General features: G+C 41.8%; 1 protein-coding gene across 3 annotated transcripts in view; it reads left to right on the top strand.

Moving 5' to 3' along the window:
• Positions 1-19,069, top strand: part of TNNI3K (TNNI3 interacting kinase) — a 242,231-nt gene that overhangs the window by 149,728 nt on the left and 73,434 nt on the right. For all 3 annotated transcript variants that reach the window (XM_058176427.1, XM_058176428.1, XM_058176429.1), the window contains exons 18-20: positions 9,753-9,805; positions 10,907-10,959; positions 12,747-12,879. In XM_058176427.1, the coding sequence (XP_058032410.1) occupies positions 9,753-9,805; positions 10,907-10,959; positions 12,747-12,879 (239 nt within the window). The remainder of the gene's footprint in view (positions 1-9,752; positions 9,806-10,906; positions 10,960-12,746; positions 12,880-19,069) is intronic.

The following is a 19,069-nucleotide window of genomic DNA, read 5'->3' as shown; positions in this document are numbered from 1 at the left end:
TAACTTTTATTATAACTATGGCAACTTTATGACCTGTGAACCAATTTCCAGAATTCCTGAGCATGGCTGACACAGGAATTCTGGGAGATGAAGTCCACAGTTTATATAATTCCCATGGTTGCCCCCCCCCCCAACAAAAAAACTAGATTTATAAAGAGGCAGGGCATTTGCTAGCAGAGTAAGAAGGGGGCCAAACCATGAAATATGTGCAAATGCAAACAACATATAAGTCATGCAAATGTCATGAATTACTGTATGTACTTGTGTCAGACATTGGGATACAAATTTGTGATTACTGCCTTTGCATAATATAACTGCTCATGTGTGTCCATTTTGGTATCATGATTTGCTGTAGGCTTTCTGAAGATCTTCATTCAACTACAGTTGTGGGATTTTTGAAGATAGCTAAGATTATTAAAGTAGTACAAACTTTATGTTCATTGTATATGTACTTTTCTTAACTCAATATTCCAAGAAGGTCCAAGACTTTTGTGGGAAGGTCCTCTAAAGCTTATTTCCCAAGACTTACAACTCTTTTTGGAGATATGCTACTATTAATGACATTCATGAAATTTATTCCTGGGCATTATAAGTCCTCCGTTTGCATTCCCCAGTGTTCAGTAAACTGAAAGCAAAGTGGAAAACATTTTTGTTCATGTTACCCTCAATAAATGGGTTTAACCACAAAACAAATCTCATAATTCAGCTCTTCAATCCCAGTAGTTACAGGACAAATCCAATAGATTTAGCAGTAAGCCTTAAATACACCTGCACTGACAGGTGTACAAAAAGTTAGGGTTCTCTTATTCTTTACCTTTATAGGAGCTTCTTGTTGCTATGGTTTCAAAGATTTAATTGAAATCAATTTTGTTTTTACTCACTCTGCATGGTTAATGCATTTGTTTCCACTCATGCTATTTACAATATGTTTGGAGCTTTCAAGTGAAATTTTGATGGTGGGAAAGATGATAAATAAATAGAAGGACAAAGAGACACGTACGTGTATTTTTTTAAAAAAAAAAAAAAAACCTAGGTAAGAGCAATGAAGTCCTGTGACTTTACTGTCAGAAAGGTGATCTCTAATAAAATCTTGCTAAAATATAGAAACTGTTAGATCCGAGTAAGGACAAAGGCGAGGCTGCCACAACTTCTCTTTATTGGCATTCAGTTAACTCAACTTACATTTCTAACCGTTCCAAACGAGTCACAACAACTTCTGAGGCGAGCGCTTGCCTTGACAGCTACACAAAACAGGAGCTGTCAAGAGGGGAACCAATCACAGCTCTTCCTGGTTCCCGCTTTTCTTGTTGCCTGCGCTTTATCCAATCAGCGCGCGGCTAACCAGCTTTGCTGAGGCAGACAGGACGTAGCCGCGAGGACTTAACACCCCTCAACCCCCGGACCGCGCATGCGTAGTCGGCCAAATACGCCGGCCGGCGCCGACTCCGCCCCGAGCGTCTCAGTTCGGGAAGTGGCGCGGTCGAAGGAGGAGCTGGAGGCCGGCCCTGAAGGATTATCGATGATGGCATAGGCAAAGGAGGAGCCGGACCTTCGGAGATCGGACCCAATGGATAATCAGGTACGTCATCCGCCGAGAACGCTCCGGGCTGGCGCGGTGGTGGTCGATTGGTTGGGACAGTGTTGAGTGGCCTTATTGTCGGCTGGGCCTGATCACTTGGCGGTTCTAATTGGGTATCAACCTCGGCCTGAGTGGGCGACTGGGGTTGTTGGCAGTCCACGTCGTCGTCTATTCTGCGCCTTAATTGATTGATGTGCCGCCGCCACACTCGTCCGTCTGGAAGCTGGACCCTATAAGAGCAGGGTCCAGTTATTTGAATTATGTGACCCGGCAACCATTTTGAGTCTCCCCCGAAATTTTGTGCAAATATAGGATCCCCATTACTGAATGCTCGGGCTCTAATGTTGGGCTCTTGGAGCTTTTCTGGCATGTAAGTGGGGTGCAAACGGTCAAGGACAGTCCTCAATCGTCGTCCCATTAGCAACTCTGCTGGGCTCATCTTAGTCACTTGGCATGGGGTGGTATGTTGGGCCATTAAATATTTGTTTATGTTCTGTTGCCAGTTGGAGGTGCCCAGGCGGCCTAAAGCCTCCTTGGCTGACCCCACGCCCCGTTCTCCCCTGCCATCCGCCGCAGGGTGGACCGGGGCCGTGGGGGCATGCCGAACCCCGTGGATTGCTAAAAATTGTAGGAATGACGCCGAGGAGAATTGGGGCCCATTATCTGTGACTAGCACATCTGGGAGTCCGAATGTTGCAAACAGCCTGTCTAGGATCCGGACTATAGAGTCCATGGTGGTGGATTGCATTAGGAACAATTCTACCCACTGAGAATATGCGTCCACCACCACTAAGAACGTTTTCCCGAGAAAAGGGCCGGCGAGATCCAAATGGATCCGAGCCCACGGTCCCCGGGGAGTTTCCCACTCCCGGACCGGCGCGGCAGGGGCTGCAGCCCTGGAGCCCTGGCATTGCGGGCAACGTCCTACCCACGCTTCTATGTCTTGGTCTAGCTTCGGCCACCAAACATAGCTGCGACCTAGGGCTTTCATTCTCCCTATACCTGGGTGGGCCATGTGTAGGCATTCTAGCACTTGAGATCGTAGGGCCGGAGGAACCACCACTCGACCCCCCCAGAGTAGGCAACCCTTATGCACTGACAATTCCCCTAGCCTGCGGGTATAAGGCAGAAATTCCGGCCCCACCGTTCCTTTCGGCCAGCCCCTGCGGGCCCAGTCGAGGACCTGTACCAAGATTGGGTCCTTAGCGGATTCTCGAGAGACGTCGTGCGCTGAGATAGGGGAGTTCGACTCCTCTATTAGAAGTACAGGCAGGGACGGGGACGGGTCGATGACCCCCGTAGGAAGGGGGCAGCGGCTGAGGGCATCTGCGTGTCCTATAGCACTTCCCGGCTTGTATTTTAGTTGGTAAGAGTAAGCCGCTAGGAATTCTGTCCACCGTGCCATGCGGTGACAATATCTGCGGGGTAGGGCGGTCACTGGCTAGCAATCCTAACAATGGCTTATGGTCAGTGATCAGAGAAAAGAAACGGCCATATAGATAGTCGTGGAATCTCTTGATTCCAGCGACAATGGCAAGGGCCTCTCTATCCAGCTGACTATAGTTCCGTTCAGCTGGAGAGAGGGTGCGGGAATAAAACGCTATGGGGGCCTCCGACCCGTTTGGAAATTGGTGACTGAGGACAGCCCCAACCCCATACGGCGACGCGTCACAAGTGAGTGTTAGGGGGAGCCTTTCATTGTACTGCACCAGGACTGCGGAAGAAGTCAGGAGCCGTTTGACAGCATCAAAAGAGGCTGCTGCGGCTCTAGACCAATTCCAGGTGGCGCCAGCATCTAGGAGGCGATGGAGTGGCTCGGCCACCGTCGCCTTATGGGGAAGGAATATAGCATAAAAATTTAGCAGGCCCAAGAAGGCTTGGAGCTCGGCCTTAGACTTGGGTGTGGGGGCTCTTCGGATCGCTTCAACTTTCGAGGGGGTTGGACGGATGCCATGGGCATCCACAAGGAACCCTAAGAATTCAACTTGGGGCACTCCGATATGACATTTGTCCTTCCTCAATTTCAACCCCGCTTGGCGGAACCGGCTTAAGACAGCTCTCACCTTGGTGACCAGTTCTGGGAGGTCTTTACCAGACACCAGAACGTCATCAAAGTACGGAATAACTCCTGGGAGACCATGGAGCATCCGCTCCATAAGTCCCTGGAATATTCCTGGCGCTACACTGACTCCAAACTGGAGTCGTGTACATTTGAAAGCTCCCCGGTGGGTGACGATGGTCTGAGCGAGAGCTGTGTCGTCATCCACCGGGAGCTGTTGATAGGCCTGTGCCAAATCCAATTTGGCAAAAACCCGGCCTTGGCCCAGGGAGTGGAGCAAATGCTGCACTACCGGGACAGGGTACGGGTTGGCTTGGAGCGCTTTATTTATTGTTCCCTTGTAGTCCGCACAGATCCGTATGGATCCGTCCGGCTTCAGGGGGGTCACGATTGGGGTTTCCCATTTAGCGTGATCGATGGGAACCAGAATACCCTGGGCTATCAGTTTGTCCAGTTGTTCGTCTACCCTCGGTCGGAGTGCTAAAGGGACCCGCCTTGGCTTCAATCTAATGGGTTGCACCTGGGGATCAAGCTGAAATGACACTGGTGTTCCATTATATTTACCCAGGGAGTCTTCAAACACGTCAGCGAATTCGCTGGCCAATGCTGACGGCATGTCAAGGGACGTGGCATGGACACCTGCCACGTTTAGGCCAAGGGCAGCGAACCAATCCAGCCCTAGTAGGGTTGGCAAGGCACTTTTAACAACGATCAGTGGTAATCTGCCCTCGAATTTCTGGTATGCCACCCGGAACCTGCCCATGCCCAAGGTTGGGATTGCTTTCCCTTGATAGTCTCGTAATGTCACTGAGCAGGGCTTGAGAGATCCCTTTTCCAACTCCGGAACTAGTTGTTTCAGGGTAGACCAGGCAATAAGGGAGCGCGACGAGCCGGTATCCACTTCCATGCTGCACCGTGCCCCTTCGAGCTGTACCGTCAGGTGGATTTTGGTGGTAGGTGTTGTGGAGGAGGCGAAACTGACGACATCGTCGGTTGAATCGGAAGCGGTAAAATAGGCACGTTGACGTGGCATCGGTCTCCGGGTTGGGTTCAGCGACTTGGCTTGCTCCGGGGTGTTGTCGCTGGACGGCAGGGTTGCCCTGCACACCCGTGCCAGGTGTCCCCGTTTCCCGCAGCGGCGACAAACAGCTGTTTTGAATTTGCAGTCGCCTCTAGCGTGGTCTCCACCACAACCCATGCAAGGATTTGGCAGGCGCTTGTCGGTGACCCTCTCGCCGCCTCTGGCGGAGCTTCAGGCGGCACACGCCGCGTCTTCGTCCGACGAGCCCCTGAGTATCATCTTCATGGTGGACTCCCAGGGGGCGATCGCTTGCTAGGTGTCCCCTCTGGTGCCGCTGGAGCTCAGCGGCCGAGTCATCGGCTAGTTCTGCAGCTCTAGCCTCGGATAAGGCCATCGGGAGATCTAAATCGTTCCGTGCCAGGAGGCGCCGTTGGAGCCTTATGTCTCGGACGCCACAGACCAACTGGTCTAACAGCATGTCATCCAGAAAATCTCTAAACTCACATTGGAGGGCAGCCAATCTTAAGGAAGCCATATAAGCATTAATTGATTGTCCTTCCTTTTGCATGCAATGCCGGAATGCGTGTCTGCGGGCAATTCGGGAGGGGGCGGGCGCGTAGTGATTCTTTAATTTTTCCACCAGTGCTTCCCAGGTTAAGTCAAAAACTAGCTGTGGGGCAGCGAGAGCTCGAGCGGTACTGAACACTTCGCTGCCGCATGAGCTTAGGAAATAGCCCCGTTTCCTCGCGCCGGACAAGTCCGCGAGATTATTGGCGTGCAGGGCACACTCGAACCTCTCAATGTACTCGTCCCACTTCTCGGACGAAGGAACGAACGGCGGAAAGATAGGTAATGCACTAGCCATAACTAACGTGAGTCGGGCGTCTCTCTTGCCGCGTGGTATTTGGCTTCGCCAGGCGCTTCCTTCTCTGTCTGTAGCTCGGATCTTTTAACGTCGGTAGGATCCCACCTTCGTCGCCAGTGTTAGATCCGAGTAAGGACAAAGGCGAGGCTGCCACAACTTCTCTTTATTGGCATTCAGTTAACTCAACTTACATTTCTAACCGTTCCAAACGAGTCACAACAACTTCTGAGGCGAGCGCTTGCCTTGACAGCTACACAAAACAGGAGCTGTCAAGAGGGGAACCAATCACAGCTCTTCCTGGTTCCCGCTTTTCTTGTTGCCTGCGCTTTATCCAATCAGCGCGCGGCTAACCAGCTTTGCTGAGGCAGACAGGACGTAGCCGCGAGGACTTAACAGAAACATTGGAAAATATACAGGAAATAGCAATCATATTAGAGATAGAAGCACTTTTTGAAATGAAAATGGACTAGGATATTAATGGAAGGGATGAGAATTTTTTAAAATTATGAAATATAATGAATATAGCAAAAAGAAGTTGATTCTGTCTTTCTACTTTCTATCTCTCTTGTATGGTTATCAAGAGATATAGGGTAGAAATGTGGCAAATCAAAGTGGACAAAAACAATTTATTTTCATATTAATGCTGTATTATAGGGTTCATAGATTGGAAATATAGAGATGCTATTTAGGGTAAGATTAATTGAGAATAATAGCCAGAAGCCTCATAGGCCAGAAGGAAGGTGGCAAGGTGGTAGTCATGGCATCAAGATAGAAGCCCCACCCCTTTCTAATAATGCATTGGTGCATCCATCTTGTTTATTTTGGCCCTCCTTGTAATTATCGCTGAGAACATCTCTTGCAAACATTATCAAAACATGTTCTGAATTGTTAGTCTCTAGTAGTGATAAAGTTATATAGTATCCATTTCATTCAAACTATTCTGTCACAGAACGCACTTTCACACCTAAGCACCCATCAGTGGTGGGTTTCAAAAATTTTTATTACTGGTTCTGTGGGTGTGGCTTGGTGGGCATGGCATGGCATGGCTTGGTGGGCATGGCTTGGGGGCATGGCAGGGGAAGGACACTGTAAAACCTCCATTCCATCCCCATTCCAAGGGAAAGATACTGCAAAATCCCCATATTCTCCCGATCAGCTGGGATTTGGGAGGCAGAGAATAGATGGGGATTTAGATGGGCCAGTCAGAATTTTTACTACTGGTTCTCCAAACTACTCAAAATTTCCTCTAACGGTTCTCCAGAACTGGTCAGAACCTGCTGAAACCCACCTACATATATGTGCATTTTTCTTTCTTTCTAGGAGAGTTTTAAAAATGACATATCTTAAGAAGTGAAGCTCTACCAAGAAGGAAAAAGAGAAAGGGCTACAAAAACTGAAAATGAGGGGAAGAATAACTTGGCACGGAAAAACAAACCTTGTTGATTCATTAGAAAAACAGGCTAAATTTAATCAGGCAGAAGCAGGGAGAAGCTGTGCTTTTCTTAAATTGGATTGTGGTGATTAGGCTTATCTTTAAAAGCATCCCATGTTAGTGAGATCTGCCATTGTTCACATCTTCTATTTATTTGCTTCATTTCAGTATCTTTTTGGCAATCGTGAAGTAGGATGGGAATCGTTTTACAAGTAACTATTTGGGGCCTCCCGCTGCTACAATACTGCAGCTAACATATGCATCCAGTCAGAATGCAGTCTCCTTGGCTACCAAAGCCCTATCAAAACTAGAAGCTCGAATCTCGCCTAATATTAAATATCTGTGCCCTGTCAAGCTGGCCAATTAATAGGAACGAGAGTAAACAGAATGTGTGATCAAGGACAAGGGAAGATCTGAAGTCAGAAATTTTTGAGGGACAGCATTCAAAAACAGCCATACATTTAAAACAGAAAAAGGGGGATATGTATGCAGTAAACATAGCTAGGAATTGAAAGTAATGAGGAAGGCAAAATTTGTCAAATATCTGAACCATCAAATGTCTATGGTGGCAGAGATGCCATTTTAGGTTTCAGCAAGAAGAGGTGAGTAAAACAGACAAAAGACTAAGATTCACAATATATTAGAAATATTTGATTTAGGATATATTGAAGACAGAACTCAATATTAAAAAATGTATTTTAAATTTATTTAACCGCCAAACATTATGCAGTGACTATGTGACTATGGATAGATAGACATACCTAAAAATGTGATATGAAAATGCATTCACACCAATGGTAATCATTTGGGTTTGAAGAAGATACATTTCAAGCTTCACATATGCAATTCATCTGTGGACATGGGAGTGGCTCTACAGTCTCAGTCTGAGAGTGTAGAATATAACACAATGGGGGCACTGAATGACCATTGTTGTAATAACTGTGAGTTTTATTCTGTGATGCCACTCATGGTTTTCCTATCAGTTTGTAGTGATGTCTGTCTTCAAAGCTGGTGGAGGCTTCATAGCACAGAGCTCACCAGTGGGTTTTGTCAGCAGCTGCAGCTTCTAGTTCCCTTGAGTGGATGACACAGTGGCATAGGGTTTCTCCCCCAGGATTTTGTGATGCTTCTGTGGTTGACTCTCAGATCTCTTCCCAAACTCCAGTACACTATAGAGCAACTGGCGAAGCATATGGCGGTCATTCATTCTGATGATGTTTCCCATCTGATCTGAGTTTTGATAATCAGGAACTCAATGCTGGTGGAGCCCACATGGTCCAGGTCCTCCAGGCTGGAGACCTGACCTTGCCAACCAATGGTGAAGGTAGAGCAGAGAGCACACATGTGAAATTTCTCCAGTTGTTTGATGTATCTTTGGTACAGAGTCCAGGAGTCACATTCATATAAGAAAAAAAAAAGGGATAACCACAGCTCTGTAGACTTTCAGCTTTGTGGAGGTAAGGATATTGCAGGGATTTATTTTATTCTTCAGCTAAGCAATTGTATCTGAATATATGAGAATAAAACATCTGAGAAGACATAAACGCAGATAGAATTGAAGGACTAGTTCATTCCTTGAATTCCATTGATGTAGTTGCATTAATTCTGGGTAACCCTAAACTCTTACGGCATCTTATGAATATATTATGCTGCTGTTTGCATGTTTTAGTGGGGGTGCAGGTAACCAAAAGACTGGTCCTTTTCCCTCATTTGCAAATGTTTGAAATATCCTGAGAGTTTGAATCTCGTCCCGACTGACGTACTGATCTATTGCAGATTTGGTTTTGACATGAATATTTCCTTTTTCTCCACACAATTGAGATTTTAATATTCTCTCACGTGGAGCACATAATGCACTGAAAGAAATCTAGTAGGCAGGTGCGCAATACTCATTAAGCTCTTTTGCTAGCATCTGCCAATGCAATCAAGCCATTCCAGAGCTAAAAAATCTTTCTGCATGTATTGGAGAAGGTTCCATCATTATAAATGAGAGTTCTTCTGAAGGCTATTCTCCCCAGGGGGGGGGTAGCTGTAATGATTTTAAAGATTACCTTGTCATGAAGAGGTAAGATCCATGTAAATCCTTCATAGTTCTTTTATACAAAGGGGGGGTGGGGTTTGAATACCAGGAATGTGGGAATGTATGATGAGAGTCTGTGAAATTAAGTCAAGTTTTCAAAGAGAATTTAGTCTTTTGAAAACAGCTCTAAATAGCCTTCTCCTTAAGAAGCTTTTATAGGTGTTGGCAGTAGTCTGCTCACAGCTGGATTCTGCACTTTTTTCCTCTTTGCATTCATTTATCCCATTGTAATTTAGGAGTGGCTCATTTTAGCTGAGTGGAGCTTAACTGAGAGGATAATCAGGTCTTCTGATTTTATTGAAATGTTATCACTGAGTTCAGTCCCCAAATGTCAGCTTCTTCATTCCTTCTAGGTAATGCTGTCACATAATTAATAAGACTGTTACAGATGATCTTCCACTAATTAGGCAATATACTTGTTCTACTTACTAATTAAAGAATTACTCTGACATTTGGACTTCCTAAGCTGTCAACCTTTCATGTATGTGTATGTGTGGGTGTATACAATCAGATACAGAAAGACACAATGGTTTTACATGTGTTTGTGTATGTGTGTTTAACTGTTAGCAAGATCCTTAAGGGCTACTTGATTAAAAACAAAAGGAAAACACTGCTTAGACATAATATATGAGAGCATGACATAAACTCGTGCATAGATTATTACTATATTTCTCTATGTCTAATCAAACATATATAAAAATATTTTTTCTCCACAGTCACAATATTCTCTTGTATGAAGATGGCCATGCTGTTGTTGCTGATTTTGGAGGTAAAAAAAATGGATTTTTTTTTAAAAAAAATCACAGTACATTTTTCCATGCTCTGTAAAAAAAAAACACAAGATGACATAATGACTTTGCATGGGTGGATGGACTCTTCGGAATTTTGAGTACATTGTCACAGGTCAACTTCTAAATAATTGGCTTTGGTGAGTCATCAGTTTAGCAGCAGGAGATATTTTGCAGAAGCACCCACCCCTACTGGCATAATAGTTTGGTTTTATATTGGGGTTTTATTAATATTTTAAATTTTAATTCATTTTAACTATCAGCCGTTTAGTAATTGCTATATTTTAATACGTTTTAATTGTATATATTTTGTATTTTATTCTGGCTGTACACCGCCCTGAGTCCTTCGGGAGAAGGGCGGTATAAAAATTTAATAAAATAAAATAAATAAAATAAATGTACCTCTAACCCTTGAAGTCCATGACAGGTGGTACATGACAGGTTGGTACAAATGGTATTTCTGGAAAAGTGAGGTCTGCAAAATGCCACTGATTCTTTGTCCTGTGATTGACTCATGATTGCAAAGATACAATATTTCCATCTAGCAACTCTTAATTGTAGGTGTTTGTGTAAAAGAGCCTTGTGCTTAAAGCAAAAAGCCTTTAAAAATTCAAAAATAAAGAAAAAAACCTGTACAGGGTTTTCTGCATTTAGAAGTTGCCATGTGCAGCATTGTTAAATAATTGAAACACCTGATATTTTTTTTATTCTTTGGAAGCATGCTGAAATATTCAAATAAAAATGTGTGTTTTTACAAAGTTATTGTTATGCTTCACGAAACCAATCACTTGGATGCTCAGCTATGGTATTACTGCATTTCTGTTTTGTTTTCATATACCCTGTTTCCCACCAAATAAGACATCCCCTGATAATAAGCCCAGTCGGGTTTTGAGCGCATGGAATAAGGCCAAGCGCTTATTTCAGGGTTCAAAAAAATATAAGACAGGCTCTTATTTTCGGGGAAACACGTAGCCGCTTATTCTTTTTTCCACTTGCTTATCTGAACTAAGTTCAGATTAAATCAACTAATATTGATTTAAATACTCTCCTCCCTTTGTTTTTGCTTTAATTTTTAATCGTAGAATCAAGATTTTTGCAGTCTCTGGATGAGGACAACATGACAAAGCAACCTGGGGTTTGTCTTTTTTTTTTCTCTTTAACATTTTCATGTGTTTGAGTGTGTCTGTGTGTGTGTGTTCTATATATAATATACGTATATACTGTATATTAGTCCAAGTTACAGTATATTGATAGTGTGTTCCATTGTTTCTTGTCCACATTAATTTTCGGTAGACTGCTTGAGAGCGACAAAGTTTATTGAGCAAAAAATGTTCTTTCTGCTTTGCATGCAGCAATGGGTTCTAGTCTGCGTCAGTGCATACCCTAATATTAGCTTATATTGGCAACTTTAGTTCAGAAACAAATTGTAACTCTTGGTGGACTAGCTTCCTGCCCACTCCTGCTTATATTGTAATTGTTTTATTCTTTCCAAGCTTTCATGAAGAACTCTTGTGAGACAAAAGTTGAGTTTTATACTGAGAATCCTCAGACAGCTTGCAAATTTGGTGCCATTCTGAGAAAGTCCCTTTTCTCAAATTGTCTTTGCAAAATAGAATGGGAAACAATTGCCCAAGAGGGGAGATCTGAGTTGTAGTTGGTGGAACCCCACAGATTAACCTTACTGAAGATGTCCCTAAGCATGCTGATTGCCACTATGGGTATTATTTTCAAATTTTTCTAGCCCAATTCACTAATACAGGCCTCTCTAAAAATTTCCTCATTTCTATCACTATATAAATATCTTAGTAAGGCTTCTTTCAAATCCGAAGAATTGTGATCTTTGCCATTACAGGTAGTCCTCACTTAATGATCCTAATTGGACTGGGGTTTTGGTCACTAAGTGAAGCCTGTGATTAGGCAAAACATCACACAACAACACTGTTTAGTGACAGCAGTTTCCAGATTACAATCATTTGGCCAGATTTTCAACCATGCCATCGTTAGGCAAGGACTTCATGCTTCTCCTGACATGCCTTGCTCACCTCCCCTTCATGTATCTCTCTCAATCTCTGCTGTTTTGACTGCCGTGCACTCTGCCACCCTCAACAATCCCAGCTGACAGCCCACCTACCCCCCAAAAAAAGCAACAGATGAGCAGGAGATAGGTAAGAGTTGAAGGGCATGCCATGGTCATAAATGTGGAAGACTGCCAAGCACCCAAATTTTTTATCCCACGACCATGTGGACGCTGCAACAGCTATAACTTTAAGGATCTATCTGGGGTAACTATCATTCATTCAGCATCGTTGTAACTCTGAACAATCGCTAAACGAATGGTCGTGAAACACGAACCACTTTTACTCATTGTAAATGGGGCTGCCGATGCCATCCTCAAATGCAAAGAATCAAACCAGAGGCTCGTTCGGAGTACTGAGCTGCTCAGAAGCACAGTCCGTATTTCCAAGGCCTGAAAAGGGACAAAGAAACCTGAAACTGGTGGTGAACCTTCAGTAAGCTGCGCATACAAGAAGAGAGACCATAGAATTCAATCGTTCGTAAATTCAGTGCTTATTACTGCACTACGTTTGTCACAGTATACATGTTGCTCCTCCATACCCAGACATATTGCAAAACTGATTTCAGACAGTCTTCTGTAAAGTTGTAATTTCAGAGTAGAAACATGCACAATGAAAATTGTTCTGGTGTTTTGCAGGCCATAAATCTCAAAATGCAATCTATAATGCCTTCGCTACATGTTAATATGGAAACAACCCAATCACTATTCTTTCCTTTCGTTCGTGGAATTATTTCGTTAACATAGTGCCAGAAAACAAACAGAAATAAAAGAGAGAAGAAATGGGCTCTCTTGTGAAGAAATCTAACATACAGATATTGCATTATTGATGTTGTCTTGATATATAGAATCTGCGCTGGATGGCCCCTGAAGTATTCACACAGTGCACACGGTACACCATAAAAGCTGATGTTTTCAGCTATGCCTTGTGTCTCTGGGAACTGTTAACAGGAGAAATCCCATTTGCTCACCTGAAGCCAGGTAAGACTCTGAGCCAGTTTAATATCGAGCTTGTTGCACGATAAAGCAATGCTCTGCATGTGAATAATTTCAACTTGGTTTTAGAGGAATGCTTGCCTATTTATTTGTTCTGTTTAATATTATGAGGTTTCAGTTTTTACATAAAAATTGTAGAGACAAGGTATTGCAATCAAGCAATCAGGACCTCACTTTTTTATACAGGCAATACTGAATAGCTGATAATAACACTTAGCCCTTAGGTACTTCCTCCAAACTGGTTCAGGCTTACTAGAATTTTAATATTCTTTTACTGCAGGGATTGGTGCCTAAAAGATAATAATACGTTGATGAAAAAATACCAGAAAGCAGAAGCAGGAAAGTATTCACATCACAGCCAGGCACCTATGTTGGAGGATTTCCATAGCTAAAACCATGAATTAAATGAATTAATCCAGTGTCAATTATTGCATTTTAGAGTTGTGTCATTTCAAAGGGACCCTGGAAATCTTCTAGCTGACTCTTCAGCTCAGGATTTATATCTGGATGCATAACATTTGCCAATTTAAGAAGCTATTTGAACTTTCTTTTCAAGATTTGTAGGGGGTGGGAGGAGAAGGAGGAGGATCAGTGACCTCCTATGGATTTGGTAGAATCTAATTCTTTTTTTAAAATGAGAGATGAAAGGAAGCCATGCACATTTCATCCAAATTCTGGCTGCTGCTACCAAATACAACCTAAACTGAAGAAGTCAGTTTACTATGGTAACTACAGAAGATCTGTACTGTAAATAGCTTCTATGATTTATACTTTTCAAGTAGCATAACAAAGAAGGATGGGGCAGAAAAAAGTCCATCTCTGTGGAAAACAACAGTGTTTTCTCTTTCCTTCTTCCCAGCTGCCTCTTCCCAGAATGGGAAAACTTGCCACAGCCAACTCGCTGTGACCAACTCGCCCTGATCAACATGCCACAGCCAACTTACTGCAGCCAAATCACCAGGGAAAACTCACTGCAGGACAACTCACCACGGCCAACTTGCTGCGGGACAATTTAACAATTATATTTAGTTGTTTAAAATTAAAATTAATTTTAATTTTTGCCATTCACACACACACAAACACCTACACACCCACAAACACCCACCCCCACCCCACACGTATGTGTTGTGTCTTGCCCGCTCTCAGCGCAGCCGGGGTCTTCTTATCTGCTTCCGAACGCTGAAGAAGAATGTCCTAGTATGCCTCCCGGCCCCAGCCCTGGCTCCATGCCCAGGCAAACGGAGCAACTAGACCCCTCCCCCTCCCCCACAGCATGTGAGCCTGAGGGAGGTTTATTACCAACAGCTGCCGACTGGAGTGACCCTCACTTCAGAAGAATTGATAGGCGGCGGCGTCAGAAGGAAGGGAGGGGCAGGCCTGGATAAGTGCTGAGTCATGGAGCCACACCCCATGGCCTATATAAAGGATCTGCTTTCTGGCAGTCTCTGAGTCAGGCAAAGTCTAAACATATCTTGCTGAAGTCACTTTCTGGTCTCCTGCCTGCCCTGAGGACTTTGCTAGGACTTTGGCAGAGCTGCAGAGGCACACCTGATTCGGATTTCCCTGACCCGGCTGTCAGCGGAGGAGTGGGACACGACTGTGTGTGTGTGTAACTCTTGTCCCACAGCGAGTTGCCCTGCAGTGAGTTGGCCATGGCAAATTGTCATAGACTCCCCTCTCCCTACTGATTTGTTCCAGGTGTCTCCTTATTGCTATTAACAGCCAAATGCTTTCACAATGCTAACAGTCTTCTAAACACTAAGGAGCTTGCAGTCTGAAGGATTTCCCTGAATCTTCCTGTTTTAACATGTATCTGTTGTTTCTCACTAATTAGCTTCACTTGTCTTGTACAAAAACTCTCCATTCCATTTCTCCATTGCTGAGTTTTTCAGCATCATTATTCCTTCAGTGCATTTAAAAGCGACATATTTATTGAATTTTTGTTCTTATATTTTGTTGGTGAGAACTGAAGAAGATTCCTTTATTACCCTCCCTTCTGAGAGCTTATTAAGTCCAGATTTACATTTCTTTTGACTTTTATGGAATTACTATTGTTTCCTTAGTCCATTCTTTATTTATTTTTTTCTCCTTCTCTCTTTTCCTTTTTCAGCAAAACAAATTATATCTTTTAATTGATAGGTTTGCTGGCATTAATTTGTTAAATCTATTCAAGTAGAGGAATGAGGTTTTGATGTAGAGTAAAGGTAAAGGTAAAGGTTCCCTTCGCACATACGTGCTAGTCATTGCCGACTCTAGGGGGTGGTGCTCATCTCCGTTTCAAAACTGAAGAGCCAGCGCTGTCCGAAGACATCTCCATGGTCATGTGGCCGGCATGACTCAACGCCAAAGGCACATGGAACGCTGTTACCTTCCCACCAAAGGTGGTCCCTATTTTTTCTACTTGCATTTTTACGTGCTTTCGAAACTACTAGGTTGGCAGAAGCTGGGACAAGTAACGGGAACTCACCCCGTTACACGGCAGCACTAGGGATTCGAACCACTGAGCTGCCAACCTTTTGATCGACAAGCTCAACATTCTAGCCCCTGAGCCTCCCTGATGTAGAGTAAGGAGGGCCATTGAAGTAACTTTGCAACTAAGTTCACGTTTTTAAATGAATTTTTATTAAAGAAAATGTTAACAGAATAAAAACAGTATGAATTTAAAGAAAAGCGAATATAAAAGTAAAGTAAAAGAAAAATAATAAACAAAAAAAGAGGACAAGAAAGAAAAAGATATTAAAAAGCAGTTTCCAATTTTCTTTACAGAATTTATAAATGTATTTATATTTTATCCTCTCTAAAGATGCATCAGGATGCTTTCTTTACATATTTTAGCATTTCTAGTAATCAAATCCTTTTTTTCCTTTTAACTTAAAACTAGTTTTTTCCATCCTTTATATTTGGTCTTCCATTTGCTTCTTTTTGTTGTTGTTAACATCTTTATCTTTTGACCATTAATTTTAAAACCAGCTAACACACCAAAATCTTTTAATTTTTCCATTAATATCTCTATTCAGGGAATTTTTTCAGAATCATCATCCTACCATCTGCGTATGTCCTTCCCTTTCACTCTCCATTCCAGCAATTCTCTCATCCTGCCTTATATCTCTAATCAATATTTCAAGAGCTGGAATGAACAAAAGCTAAGATAAAGGGCATTCTTGCCTTGCCCCTTTTTGATCTCACAAGGTTTTCTTAATTATCCATGCTTGAGTGTTTCTTGAAATTAAGTTAGTACATATTGACATTCAGATTCTGCCACAAAATATAAATAAAATTCTTTCTTTCCGATTTTGATCTAACATATTTCCAAACAAGTTGTCTGGTTTCACACAACATATTTAACCTGAATTAATCCATTTTCTGGGTTGACAATATGCTAAATCATAGACTAACCCTAACCCCAACCCTAGCATTGTTAGTTTATGGTTTAGCATGTGATGAACCCAGAAAATGAATTAATTCAGGTTAAATATGTTGTGTGAAATATATATCAAGGTACAAAAGACCTAAATAATGTTAACACTAGTCAGAATTGATCCTGCTGTTCAAATACATTCAATAGGCATTTCTCTGCCTGCGTGTTATGTGATCCCAGCTAATTTCATTAAGTTATCAAGTTATTTGATATAATAACTTGGGGTTCCTGTCATAGAATGGATATTTGAATAGTGTCGCCAAATTGATATGATATGGACTGGTATGCACTGTCAGTGCATAAGCACTGTCAAATATTTCAATGAGGAAAGGAAGACCCCTGAATGCCATCTTATTTATAAAATATTCATTTATTAAGTTTATAAGCCACCCGTCTAACTGTCCAGTGACTCTTCAATCATTATGATAGAACTGTGGTCAGAGTAAACCTCTATATTCATAATGACTGATTCAGTCCTATTAGCTCAATTCACTGCATTGGAACAATTGCTTCAATGGGTTTCACAACTCCCTAAGAATAATCTAGTCATACTAAACGGAGAGTGCAGGAAACAAAGCATTCAGATTAAGAAAAGAAAGTAGACATTAGGTCTTTGTCCCAGCACATGATATTTTGAGATACATGCATTACTGTGCCAAGGTCAGAATGACCGCTGACTAAATCAAGCTCTGTAATAGTAAGAATCAAGTGGAAAACACTCAGAAAAGAAACTTTATTTCATGTGGCCATTAATAGATCATTTTCCCCTCAGCTCTTTATTTCCATTTGGCTGTCTTCTTTGGAACTCTCTTTTTCTAAGAGATATAATTCTAGTTGTTAAAAGCTTGCAAGTTATTCCATATTCTCCTCTAGGGTCATGCCCCTTACAAAGATTTCTAGAAGCAAGGAAGAATTATGTTTTCCTCTTTGTTAGGAAGAAAGAAAGAGATGACAAAACACAAACACTGCCTACTGAACATTTTTTAACCCCAGTCTTTTAACTCTCCTCGGGAAAGCAAGGCAATTGCCTGACTATTCATCTATGATGAATTTTAAAATAAGGCTAAATAATACAGAAAGATAATATAGAAAAGTGGAAGGCAAGCATCTTACAAAGAACAAAAGATTGGCAGTGTGCTGAAAAACTGCTTAGGTTTTATAATACAAGCATAATAGAAATAAAAAGGTAACAATCCATTACGTAAGGCATAACTGCCAGCCAATTAAACTACTGCAATGGTGTTATCAATTAGGCTGTGAAGATCTTTGTGAAGAGGAATTACACTTAATAGCCATGGTAAATCTGAATGGATATACCATTTAGAGCTGTTGTAGTAGCTTCCTTTTACTACGTGGGAACAACAGGTCATACCGAGTTAAGTCCAGAGAAGCATAGCTCTGGCTATGCAAATACGGAGATCTTTGTCTCATTTTGCTATATTGTCTGCAATATAGTTGCTTAAGAAAAGCCACTGGGGTATTAGTGAGAGGAACAGGGATCTAAAGATTAATAAATATAGATTCCAATGAAGTTGAAGGTGGAGTTTAGCTTCAGGAGGCAAATTTGCTGCTTGGATTTGTACGTTCAGTGTCTTTATTCAACCCCAGAAGGTAATTGTGAAATTTATTTTCTAGGGAGTTGCAAATGTACCCATTAAGGCTGACTTGTTGCAATTCACTATGATTAATTAAGAAATTACCAGAGACTAAACTATAGCCTATACCTTTATCATAACATGGAGGCAGAAGACAATTCTCACACATTAAGTGTAGCACAAACCAAGTAAATGGAAAATATTACAGCAGAAGTGCGTTTATATAATGGAGGGATGGTGAAAGAAAAAGACATAGTATAATGGTATCTCCTTCGGTTTCTCAATTAGAATATAAACCATATATTAGCTGGAACTACCTACATTTGACACCTCTCCCATTTTTGTATTATTTTTAAGAAAAGATGACAACCTACTTAATTTTAACAGTAAACATCCTGGATTTTTTAAAAATGATAAGATTTGATAATTGTACTGATTACTATACACATTACAGGATACATTAAAAAGCTTTGTTTCAGTTATTTACAATAAATCATGTCTTTAAAATCCACCCCAGGAAAGGTTTGGGAGTATAGCCTGTGTGCATGACACTTTATACATCCTTACTCTTTGAGTATCGTATGTAAAAAAAAAAAAAGTATAGATTTCTAAGCATACACAAGTTGATCCATCTACAGTAAATGCAAGTCATATAGCATCCAGTTGTATTATTTAGTCTTCCTATGACAATCATCAAATAACAGACAATGTTAATACTGTAGTGTTATAGCATTTATATTCAGAACTCTATTGTGTTGAATATCTATGGAGATTCCCAGTCATCCAGGTCATGGTTGTCCCAAAGATGTTTTTTCAAAGGCAACTGGGCTTTATTTGTTTTTCTTGAAGATGTATTGTCTTGACTGATTGAAGATACAGTTGGAGATCCGATACAAAAATTGTTAGGGATCATCTCTAATTATTTTAAGGGAGTAAATCCCACTGAAATCATATAATGCTATTTATTCCTGAATGAGCAAAGATTACATCATAAAAGGCATGAATCATTAGAATACATATCCCAGGATAGAAAACCATTCTATGAATATGATCAGAGCATTATTTCATCATGTCGTTCTCTAATCTCCTAATTAATTTGATTTGTGATCCTATCTTAGAAAAGACTTTTATTCTGAAATATTAAGAATTGGTTAAAAAAAAA

The sequence above is a fragment of the Ahaetulla prasina genome, chromosome 3 (genome assembly GCF_028640845.1).
Source record: "Ahaetulla prasina isolate Xishuangbanna chromosome 3, ASM2864084v1, whole genome shotgun sequence".
Classification (NCBI taxonomy): domain Eukaryota; kingdom Metazoa; phylum Chordata; class Lepidosauria; order Squamata; family Colubridae; genus Ahaetulla; species Ahaetulla prasina.
The sequence above is the reverse complement of the archived record's forward strand: the minus strand, read 5'-3'. Positions and strand labels throughout refer to the sequence as shown.